Source organism: Meleagris gallopavo, chromosome 4 (genome assembly GCF_905368555.1).
Source record: "Meleagris gallopavo chromosome 4, MGAL_WU_HG_1.1, whole genome shotgun sequence".
Classification (NCBI taxonomy): domain Eukaryota; kingdom Metazoa; phylum Chordata; class Aves; order Galliformes; family Phasianidae; genus Meleagris; species Meleagris gallopavo.
In genome coordinates, this window is record NC_139407.1 from 56,320,236 (window position 1) to 56,332,260 (window position 12,025).

Consider the following 12,025-nt stretch of genomic DNA (forward strand, 5'->3'; position numbering starts at 1 on the left):
TGTGATGTACTTTTCATTAGGAAACCTAACAGAGATTTGCTCATTTTCAATAACTGCCGATATCCATAAACACAGACAATCTTAATTTATCCATTATTATTTCTGCACTTTTTTGTTATTATAAAAACTGAGTTTCATTAGCAAATCAAACAAAACCAGTAGTTCTACTAGACAAATTTCTTGTTCATTTATTAATTTTTTAATGAGCATTTTGGTACCCGGTTGAGCTTGATTGGAAGAGAAATGTGAGAACACACATTTGAAAACATGTCCAGCTGTTGTTGGAGTAGGAGGAAGTGGTTTGCTCTAGTGATTGTCAACCCTGCAGATAGCAGGGGTGTTGAAACTAGATGATCATTATGGTCCTTTTCAGCTCAGGCCATTCTGTGATTCTCTGATTCTATGAAGGTGCTGCCTACTACCAAGTAGCAACCTCTGTTTACACATTCTGCAGTTTCTCCAAGTTGAGAGAAGGGGAAGAGTAGACAGAAATTACATTTTACAAATAAAGAATATGTATAATAAGTGAGTGAATCACGTCTTTGTGTATCTAAGTAGTGTGTATCTAAATTGTAAACATAGGGTTTCTTCATAATTCGGGAAAAAAATTGGCTTAATTGATCTTTATCTCAAGAGTGTTGCTAACTAATTGGAATGAATTTAGCTAATCTTTTTAAATGAGATTGGAAATAAGTGGTATAGATTATCAATATTAGCAGTCTAATTTATTTCAGTGTTGTATTCCCAAGGGATGAAGTTTAAATAGATTTTGATCTTCTCTTTCATAAACCTGGTGGCTAATTGTCTCACTCAGCGTTACCATTTGCAGTGTTGCATGAAAAGCAAGATTTAAGCTGGCAAGATAAGCGATTCTGGCTCAACATCTACATCTTTCATCATTAAACCGAATGCTGAATATAAAGTGTGTGTTTTTAAATGCCATTGTGTTACTTTGTTGCTTGCTTGTCTTTTCCTCATGCTTGTCTTCATGGCTTGCCTTGTTATATGTGCAGAAAGGCCTAACAGCATTTTATAGTGCATACATGGAGTGTAAATTTCTTCTGTGAATCTGTAACAGTGAAATACATTTGTTCTTTTAGATATCAAAAATGTGCTGGAATCCATTGGTTCAAATATCAGTAACTTCACAAAAACTCTCCCTGTCCAGAAGATTATAGCAGATTTGACAGTATATCTGACACAGAGTGAAGCATATGTTCAAGACTATTTTCCAGTAGTGGAGCAGTATGATTTCTACAGGTACGAATATACTAAATAGGAAACAATGCAGGAGTGAAGTGCTACCTACAGTTAATGCAGTAGCATGTAACTAATGTGTTAATGTAGTATTTTAATATTCTGAAAGGGCATTGAAACTATTGATGATGAAGAGTGAAATCAAGATGCTGTGAGGCAAGTTTTTGGGTATTTCAGTAAAGACCTTGACTGCAGCAAATCAAGCTGGGTGTTGTTCCAGTACAGAGCAAGAGATGACTTCTACTCTGCAGGCTTTCCTATCTTTTTTAGGAAGGATATATGTCAGAAGACGTAATACATGAAGAAACAGATGGTTTCGTAATGCTAGGGTGACTCCTTTTTTGGGACTTCTTTTTGTTGAATTGCAGGCAAGGTGCTGGACTTCATACTGCGAAGTAGTAGTAGCAAAGATCTTACTTCCCACTTTATCTTTGTGCTTGTTTAAATTGATGTAGTACTTGTCCTTGGGTCTATTACACACATTCTTTCTGTTCGAGACCTCTATGATTTCTATAAATGAAAAATAATCTCATATTTTGAACATAAAGCTTTTTATTTCAAACTGTTTCTTTGTCTAGAATTTATTTCAATCTTCAAGCTCATCAAGTTCTCCCTACATTTTGACGTTTCTGTTGACCCCTTATCAAAATCTGCTTGTGTTTTAATCCGCTTCACTGCTACAGAATAAATGTGCTAATGGTTTTAATGCAGTGTTAAATGAAAGTGAGAAGGAGGCTGAACCTTAAGAACCCTTTTTTATAGTCATAATAACCTTTCCTTTAGGCTATTCAATACCTGCTAAGTTTTTGTGATGAGACTTGAAAAGGAATGTAAGAAATATAAGCTGGGAACATTGATGGCGGAAGAAAAAAGAAAGAGCAGAGGGAATTGGGGGAGGATAAAAAGCTAGGAGGAGATATGAAATGTGTGAATAAATGAATGTGCTCCATATATGTGACTTGGAAATATTACATAACTTTATTAAAAAGAGCTATAGTTCTGTTCTTATCCAACATCTTTCTCCTGATCAGATTCCATAAACTACTCATAAGGTGCTCATTGAAAGCACTCCAGAATAGACACATAAAGCCTAGGTTTTAACAGCTTCAAATAAAGTTATTTTCAATTTCAAGCCCAACATAATGATGAGCAAAATGTAGTAAGACCTACAGCAAAAGCAGTTATGTACTTCATGACTAATCACCAGTCCTTATGCATAAATTTATCATTTGCTTCTTGAACAAATTACCATTTGACACAGCAGAGGCAGATTCTCATGGTTTGTTTCATTTCGGGTTTGACACTGCAGTACAAGCAACATATAGCAGCTGGACCTTAGAACACCTGTAAGGTTTGTTCCCCAGCCCTTCAGTAGTCTGTAATCAGAGATTGGATTCCTAGCCCAAAATGTATGCTGGTGTAGGAAAAGAGGGTTTTATTTGCTGACACTTGTTGCCCAGCAAGAACCACAAATGGACCAGTTAGGAATATTGCATTGCCTGAAGTGTTCTGCAGGTCTTCAGTTTTCTTTATTTGCACATAACCAGGCATTTGGGCTTTATTCCTTAGGTGGCTGGGTTGTCTCATTCTCTGCTGCATGGTGGTCCTGATTGTGATCTTTTACTATCTTGGGTTGCTATGTGGAACCTGTGGTTATGATAAACATGCTTCTCCAACAACCAGAGGCTGCATTTCCAACACTGGAGGAAACTTTCTTATGGCGTGAGTTTCACTTACTTGTGAAAAAGAAAATACATATACTTGTAGAGAGTTATGTTTTTTTTAATTGATTTTAAAGGACATATGCTTGAATTTTTATTACCAATGTATATGTTCTGAAATAATTAGAATATAAACATTTATCTAAAATACTTACAGTGAAACACTTAGGCCTTGGGTTGCTCTTTCCTTGAGGATCATATCTGAATCTATTCTTGTATGAAAGGTGTTATAGGTAGTGACTATCAGTGTAAACTCATTTGGAAACTCCAGAACTCCAGTATCAAATAATTGAAAGTATAAATGGAATTTATAGGGTTGGTGTTTTTTTTAATATATCAAAGCATTTGTTCAAAATAAAGAAAATAAGCCATTTGAGGAGGCTTCAAACACATGACTTTATCAAGTCAATTCAGAAGTTTGGGGCTGCTCTTGAAAGTTCCCAGGAGAAGTTTAATATCATTTGTGTTGCGTGCAGAAGATAGCATCTGAAATCTGTGTTACAGTCTTTTGAGACCACAAGGGTAGAGATATGGATTTAAAAAAAGAAATCTATATGCTTTTGTTGCTCTTAACTCTTAGAGGACTTTTCATGCCAACTGCAATGTTGAGTGTTTATATTTTAGCCGCACTCTAACTGAAAACTTTCCAGGACTGGAACATTCAAGAAATTTCAGACAGCAGAAATACTGTTGGAAAATAAAAGTATTTTTGCTATCCGCCAGGTCTTGTTCTCTAGAAATGCTATAGCTGCTTATCATTGGTTTCACTGTTAATCAAAGTATGGACATTTTCTTCTTAAAAAACAAAAACTTATGTAAATTATTTTTTTTTCAGTGGCGTTGGATTCAGTTTTCTTTTCTCCTGGGTGCTGATGATTGTAGTGGTGCTAACTTTTGTCACAGGTGGAAATATAGAAAAACTGGTGTGTGAGCCCTTTGAAGATAAAACTTTATTCAAGGTGAAGTTACTCATATTCAAATTATTGAACAATGAATAGGTTCCCTGTAAGTCTTAATGGTCTTGGCAGTTATTCATGATTTATTATTTTCTTGGGGACACCTCAAGTGAGTTTGGATCTGTTTTTTATTTTCCATTTGTACATTGAGTGGAGACTTTCATCCTTTTTTTTATTTAATTTGCTTTGCAGTGTAAATTCTGCATGCCCGTGTTCTATCAGAGATAAACTGCATTGTAATTTAGTATTTCTTAGTGACATGGAGCTTTAATATCCACTTTCTACACCAGAGAGGTTGAATTTGCTCTTCTGCTTTTATTTCCATCAGTGAGTGATAAGCTTAGATGTGGAAATGTGTCGAAAGATCACATAGGAATATAGTCATGCACTGAGAACACAGTATTACAGTAACATCACTGAATTTTATCTCCTAGGTTTTGGATACTCCCTACTTACTAAATCAGCATTGGAAAAACTATCTTTCCGGCATTCTGTTTAAAAATCCAAATATTAACTTGACTTTTGAAAAAGTATACAGGTATGTGAAGTTATGGGTCAAGATTTAGTTCCATTCATATCTGGGTTTTGTATTATATTTCAGGCACACACAGAAATCTGACATGGTCCAGACCATGTTCTGATTTTCTAATGAATTGCTAGCAAAGGTGATCTTCTATCAATGAGTTATTAGGGATGATCTTAACGTAATATGGTGTAACAGCAGCAGTTGACCTCTTCAAAATACTGTTTCATATCTTTGAGACCATCAGAAATTGTTAGTTACTTGTGTTCTTATAGACAAAGCTTCAAAAAAATATAGCCAGAACACCCTTTTAAGGGGCTGGTTTTCTTCAGATGTGAAAATATTGTTAATTGTTCTCTTTACTCTCTGTCCTTAGGGTGATTTTCAGGCTGATGCATGTATTTTTATTTTTGTAGTGATTGCAAGGAAAACAAAGGAATTTATACTTCCCTTCATCTAGACCATCTGTTCAATATCAATGAATTTTTGAATATTAGTATGGTAAGTAAGGAAAGTTTCGGTGGGTTCATGAATATTTTTGAGAACTAAAGAGGTATTTGCTCTTGAACATGATGTAGTATGTCTGAGCTTTAAAGGATTTTAGATGTTAATATGCAGTACATTCTGCAAGGAGACAAAACTGTCCAACCTAATTTAAAAGGAATTCCAATCATATTTATGTGGTCTTGGACACAATATGCTATGCTTTTAAGAGTGTTTCCAGCTTTGGAGGAGAACAGAGTGGGATAAGATAAAATATTTTCAGTTAAGCTGTAATAATATGTGAGTGTGCTAATTTTTGGTTGTCTGTAATACATCCTGCCTTACAGCAACACTTTGGGGTCTGTGTCTTTATAATCAATGGATATACAGATGGTATAGTGTACAATCAATGAATATACAGATGGTATAGTATATCCAGGAACTTAGCTGATGTAATTATTATATTGGAATAGGAAAAGAAAGACACTCACCCTATCCTGGGCTCATGAAATAGACTCCAGTGGAGCAGATCTCCAGAAGAGATCCTTCCCCACTGGCAGTCAGCTCTTAAATGGGTCTAGGAGAGGTGGAGCCAGGCTCTACCCCTTCCTGCAGCACAGGTGAATTGCCTTCACCTGTGCTCCTGTGGCTGACTCATTGCTCGCCTCAGGTGATCAATCAGAGGTTCAGGCTGTGATTCAGCAGCTCCATACAGTGTTCCATTCTGCCAAGTGTTGTTTCTACACTTAATACGTATAGTCTTTGTCCCAGATAATATATAATTATTTATAATATCCATTATATATGTATATACATATATATGTATACATACAATACAATGCACTTATAATATATGGTAATTAAACAGTGATGAGTAAAAGTTACTGAAATTTGTCTGAGTTTGCGTAGTAGCAGAGGCTGGGAAGGAATTAATTGGAATGAATGAAATTGAAAATGAAATTGGAAATGTCATTCATTGGAATGAAAGCTGCACAGGTGAGCTAGAATGTGGCATGGACAGGCTGTGTCGATACTGCAGGGAAGGGTAGGACCTTACCTATCAAAGTTAATTAAACTAACCAGATGTAAGTAAAAGGGAAGTTGTTTGTGTGCTTCTTCATGGAAGTGATCAGTCAGGAAAAGAAAGATGCTTTTATATGAGAGAAGGGATGTAGAGATGTACCAGGTGCAAACTACCTCTGTGTTTTATTTCCTTCTCAGTATACAGAAGATGTAGCTCTTAGAATTGAACACATTCAGATAAACCTTAGCAAAATCATTCTGCTGGATGAAATTGGGAAAGAGAATCTTCTGAATTTCAGCTCTTCAGGAATAGAAGGGATAAACTTTGGAGCATACTTGACAGAGGTGAGACCACTGTAATCTAGGTATGTAGCTGGAATGAAGCATAAAAATAAAAGTGGGTGAAACAGAGACAAATCTGCTTTTGTCTGGAAAGGGAGGTATTGAAGAAGCATAAAATTTGGTGCAGAAGCATTTAAGAAGTTAAGTTCATTAAGCATTTGAAGAAATGAAGGATAGACAATGTAAGAGATGTGATTAAGAGCATTCTGCATGTGCAGTAATACTCTTCTCTTTCTGTGCTGTTCAAATCTTGTTTTAGATCAATAAAAGCGTTACCAAGGTTGATCTTTTGTCATTTGCTAATGACTTAGAAGCAAGAGCAGACCAACTGGTAAGTTTAATTCATCAATATAATAATTTCTTTCATTTTACTGATTATATATTGCCAAATATTTAGACTTTGTACAGGAGGGTTCTTGTACTTTGGCACATATACCTCGTTCATTGTCATATAAGGAAAAACTTTGAAAAAACAATGTTGTATATGAGCTAATTCTTGAGTTTTGTATGTTAACAGTTGTACAACTTCTGCTTTGGAATTTAATTTTATGAAGTTGCACAGTTTCCTTAAGAAGTCACCTAAGTCCACTGCGATATTTCCTGTGATGTTTTCTATATTTTAGGTACCAGACAGCAGAAAAATTGCTTAGATCATGATGGAAAACAGGATTTGAATTGGTTTTCTTTCAGTTACTGAGCAGATAATTTTACAAGGAAATAAATACTTTTGTAATTCATAAGGCCTCTCTTGGGAACTGGGCCTCCATTATAGAGGCAAAATTCACAAAAGAAATCCAGTCTGTTGTGTAGTGCTTGTTGAATGTAGACACACTGGCATTGGTGAAACAACTTGCCCACAAATGAATGTGCACAGAATGACACAGCTGAGTTAATAGATAATAAATACTTGATTGGTTTGTTTGTATCTATGTCAAGGTCACCTTCCATTTATTTTTCAAAATGGGAGTCAGTTTGGACTCTGGATTGCCTTGCTCTGGCCCAAGACAAATTCCACACTGTGGTATGGGAGAGAGAGTTATGCTACACATGTACTACTTGTACAGCCATTAGGATCACAAAAGGACAGAGACAGCAGAGCGAGACCTTGCTGTTTGGAATTTATCAGATTTCCATCTTTTCTCCAAAGAGAGAGCAGCACTATTAAAGGTCACTGTTGTGTTTCTACATAAATTAATCACTTCTGTTGCATTTATTTTTCTGTCAGACCTGCATTCATGATTTTTTTTGTGCTGTAGTTATCCTCTGAGCACAGTGGGTGAGCCACATATTGCCTGTTTACCCATTTAGGTTGTCTGCTAACTGGAACTGATACCAATAGCTTTGGCTACACTGCACTTCTATTTTCCATTTTTACTTTGCCATTTTAAAGGTTATAAGATGGAAAGTTGTTGTTTGGAGAGGCTGTTTTTTAAGTGGAAGCTGAGGTTCTTCGGACATGTTGTGTCTTAATAGAATTGTCCCCAAAATGTCTCTTTACAGGTAGTTAGTTAGATCTTTATTTAGATCTGTGAAGGAAAATACATTTTGTTGGCAGCTTGGTTTTATTATTTTTTGCAATAGAATCTAAAGGAAGCATTAGAAGTGGGAATAGATCCATCTAAAAACTTTTGGAGTTAACTTTGAGCATTTAGTTTGAATTCTCTGGTACTCTGCACAACATGAAATGCATGTTTTAACACTGAAATGGAAAAGAAAAAAAAACTTCAATCAAACCAAGACACCATAGTGTGGAGGAGGAACAATATTGCCCACAGATGTTGTTAGGTAAGGGGATTCAACTCGTCAGTACAAAGCGCACTGAAACTGCTCTGTAGCCTACTTCAGTATTTAGCACTCTTATCTCTCAGAACAGAGAACCTGAAATAACTGCTCACATGAATACTTCCAGGAAGCAAACAGATCTTCACATCAACACCTGCAAGCCGTGCAGCTAAAAATGTTGTGCTTTTGCTTTTTGGTTTTGCAATACATCTATTTCTTAGGTCATTGTATCTGTAAAATGTGTGAGGATTCATTATCCCTTTCATTTGGAAAGAGAATGACAAGACAGAAGGGAATCCCTGGCAGGCTGCTGTCAAACAAATTGGCAGAGATGGGAAGAGCTGCAGGAGGACCTAGAAAAATGTTGCAGAAATATGTACCCCAAAGATAAAAAAATGTCTTAAAAAAGCATAGGCCTAACCAAGAAAATGTTTTGCTGCTTTTCACCAGGATATGGCGCTCTCAGAGAGATGGCAGCAGTGAAGAGGAAGCAGTACTGTGGCAGATGTATTCCCATTCTCAATGACAGTACTGTCCTGGGATTTATTCTCTTTTCAAGCAAAATTCACTTAGTCATTTGTTTCCTCTGGTATTTCACTAGCAAGTCTTTTCCTGAGATAATTTTTGAAAAAAGGCACATTTTCAACAAAATGGAACATTGGCTCTTTGCATTTTGTATTTGCCAGATCAGTACAAAATGTTTGCTGAAGTTTTCTCAGTAAAAAGTTGCACTGTTAGAGTGTCTTGGGTAAAACATCTTGAAATACATTTTCCTGAAAGAGGTCTCGTCTCTACACAAGTCTGGATTTGCATTCAGGGCAGCTATTCCTGCAGTTCCAGCAGTTTCTGAATCCTCACAACTGTGTCCTGTGGAGACAGACCCACAGTTACCTTGCCCACCATCCCCAGTGTTTAATGATTTCTAAGCATTCTTCCATTTCCAAAATGGAGTTAACAATGGGAGCCAAGTGATTTTGCCATGAAAAAGAAATGGAAAATAAATATATTTATGAGATTGAAATCAAATTTTACAATATGTGAGCTGTAGGTGTGTGTGCAGGCTATAAAACCAGGCTACAAGCACATCTCTTGACTGAGCAGAGGAAGCCACTAAAAGGAACAGCACCCTTCACAGACACATTCCCAGTTTACTGACTGGAAGTGTTGAAATTTCTCTGCACTTCAGAAGGCAAGGAGCCTTGTCCATGCTGCAGAAAATAAAAGCAGTGAGCATCAGTGAGGAACACTCGTCCCAGTGGAGGGCACCCCTGCACCAGGGACAGGCCGCAGCAGAGTAGAGTAGCAGGGGGATGCTTCCTCTTCCCTCTTTAAAGTAACTTTAAAGTAACAGTGCACTCTGGAAATTCTCTTCTATGAAACCAGTGACAATATAGACAGAGAAGCAGTTTAATATGTGTGCCTTCATTACTGAGCTTTGAATCATTAATACGGTGATTTTTTTCCCTCTCTGGGTTGAGTTCAATTTGCTGTGTCCTGTTGTTAGCATCAGCTCTTCTGCAGCAAATAATGAGTAACTTGCATTGCAGTTTGTATTTTTTTCCTTTGTTTGTAAGTGGTGAAACTATTGAACAATAGGGCATAATTTCTTTTTTTTTTTTTTTGCAGCCAAAAGGAGCACTGGAAAATGCCTTAAAAGGACACGCAAACAACATTCGGATGATTCATAGCCAGCAAGTTGTTCCACTGGAGCAAGCTATGGTAAAATATGAAATCGATATTTAAACGTAAAAACAATGTGAATATCTGAATCTTGAATACAGTTTAGCAAGCTACAGTTCATAGCATGTAAGCACAGATTGTATTTGTATTGTCACCAAAGGGTAATCTGGCTAAAGCATGCATTTAATAAATACTTAACCTACTTCTGATACTTCTACCTTACAATACTGTCTAATATTGGGAGCTCTTTTTTTTTTTTCTTTTCTATTTTGTGATTATATATGAATAAAAGATGAAGCAGAAGAATTTTCCAAAATTCTAACCCTAAATCACTCATTTTCCTTTTTCATTATCATTTGTCATCTGTTAGAAAAGTATTTATGACTTTTACATTTTATTTCCTGAAGTTCGCAGTGATGTACCAACATTGAAACTGGAGCCCCTAATAGTAGCACTTAGAGCCAAAGAAAAATCTTCTTGTTAATACTATACAAGATGTGAAAGGGCTCTTTCTGACTGCTTTTGCCGGGCACTGATCTGTATAGCATCCAGCTGTGAATCTCATTCATGCAGCTTGTAACTGTTGGCTTTTTCCTCTACATGATGTGAAGGCTTTTCATTTATCTTAACATCAGATATAGTATTGCTGCCCCTATCAAAGGCCTGTAAAAAAAAAAAAAAAAAAAAAAAGTCATTAGGCCTCTGATTCAATGCTGTTCTTTCTAATTAACTCCTAATTATTCTCATCTCTTTTTCCTTTTACAAAACTGACTGTCAAGAAATATGTTAAAGCTAGGGTAAGTGCTTTTTCCCTTCTAAGAATGCACAATATCGAAGTACTCTGAAGGCTCAGTTCTGATTTTTCACTGTTCTTTCTTTCCCCAAATAAATCTTTCTCAGTTTATTGCTATTAGTTTTGAGTTAATTTGAAGTCCTCCAATACATAATTTATAGCTACTTAGTTCTTTTGGTGAAATATGAATCAATTAAAAGCACAATATATTAGTTTTAAGCTAATTCAACTGTATTTATTATATATAATGTGGTATTTCATATTAGAAACAAAATAATCTATCCAGAATCAAAGCATACAGTGTTAAAACAAGCAGGCTCTTACCTATGATGACCTAAATCTTTAATTTTTTTTCTTCTCCTTCTCTCTAATAGAGCACTTTAAATCAGAGCATTAGGCTGCTGAAGAGGACATCATCTGAACTTACGGTAAGCTTTTCTCTCTGTCAGCAGAAACATTTTATTGTGTTTTAAATCATCCACCACATATGCATAGAGTATATTCTCAGTACAGCTTTTACTTTTTCCGGTTGCTCTGTTATTACAAAGCTACTTATTGCATTGAGGTAGTAACAGAGATTCACACATCTCTTCTGCACAGCTTTTTCTTCCTTGATTTTCCCTTCTTCTTTGTAGAAGAGAGGGGTAAAATAGAATGCTTTTTAAAATACGGATTGTAAACTTGATTATCAGGTGATAAAATAGACTTAAGTACAGTTCAATATGTTGTGATTATATGTTACAAAAAGGTTAGAGTCGTTGAAAGCAAAACTTGGAGTGGGAGAACAACCAAGAAACAAAACCCCAAAATACATCTGAGAAAATAGAGCTTTGAAATCCACATTCCTACCCAGTTCTTACCCAGTGTTCTGCTCCTACTAGGTCCTGTGACTTTAGCATTATAGTCATCCCCTTCCTCTTTCTGCAGCATTGGCCAAACTGTGGGAAGGTGGGTTTGGAGGAAGGCTTCTCCAGAGCAGCTCATGTTTCCCCTGTAAATAGCAGCTAGTGCTTGCACCACAGTGAAACCAGCTGCCTTCAGGCTCTGCCAGCCTGAGGAGGATAAGCAACAGGATGATTACTTTTGTGGCAGCAAAGCTTTCTGTCTTCTCCAGTCTGCTTTGGCTCCTGTCTGTTTTGGCTCCTGTAGCCGTGCTAGCACTTAAGATCCTAGTTAGAACAGCTTTATGGTCCTCACCTACCATGGTTCATTCCATTAAGATTTTTGATCCATTCACAACAGCAGACCAAGCAGATATATTTCAGAATATGAGTTTTAACCCTGGATGGTGAGTGTAAGAGGCATGGAAATAAGGCGCTGATAAGAAAAAAATGGTGTTTGAGCCTTAAGTTTATGTGAGAAATACAGGTAAAGGCTGTATGCGTGTATGTTTTTTGGGAGACATGATGAGATTACACATGTATTGAGAAAGTATATGAATGTGTCCAACCTTCTGGATGTTGAA

General features: G+C 36.3%; 1 protein-coding gene across 8 annotated transcripts in view; it reads left to right on the top strand.

Annotated features, from left to right (window-relative positions):
• Nucleotides 1–12,025, top strand: part of PROM1 (prominin 1) — a 59,307-nt gene that overhangs the window by 39,392 nt on the left and 7,890 nt on the right. For 7 of the 8 annotated variants that reach the window (XM_085223434.1, XM_085223437.1, XM_085223438.1 and 4 more), the window contains 9 exons: nucleotides 1,101–1,260; nucleotides 2,827–2,979; nucleotides 3,814–3,937; nucleotides 4,369–4,472; nucleotides 4,874–4,958; nucleotides 6,162–6,308; nucleotides 6,565–6,636; nucleotides 9,714–9,806; nucleotides 10,935–10,988. In XM_085223434.1, coding sequence (XP_085079560.1) covers nucleotides 1,101–1,260; nucleotides 2,827–2,979; nucleotides 3,814–3,937; nucleotides 4,369–4,472; nucleotides 4,874–4,958; nucleotides 6,162–6,308; nucleotides 6,565–6,636; nucleotides 9,714–9,806; nucleotides 10,935–10,988 — 992 coding nt within the window. Of the gene's footprint in view, nucleotides 1–1,100; nucleotides 1,261–2,826; nucleotides 2,980–3,813; nucleotides 3,938–4,368; nucleotides 4,473–4,873; nucleotides 4,959–6,161; nucleotides 6,309–6,564; nucleotides 6,637–9,713; nucleotides 9,807–10,546; nucleotides 10,628–10,934; nucleotides 10,989–12,025 lie in introns of those variants that run through there. The other variant, XM_085223442.1, reaches the window with a different exon arrangement.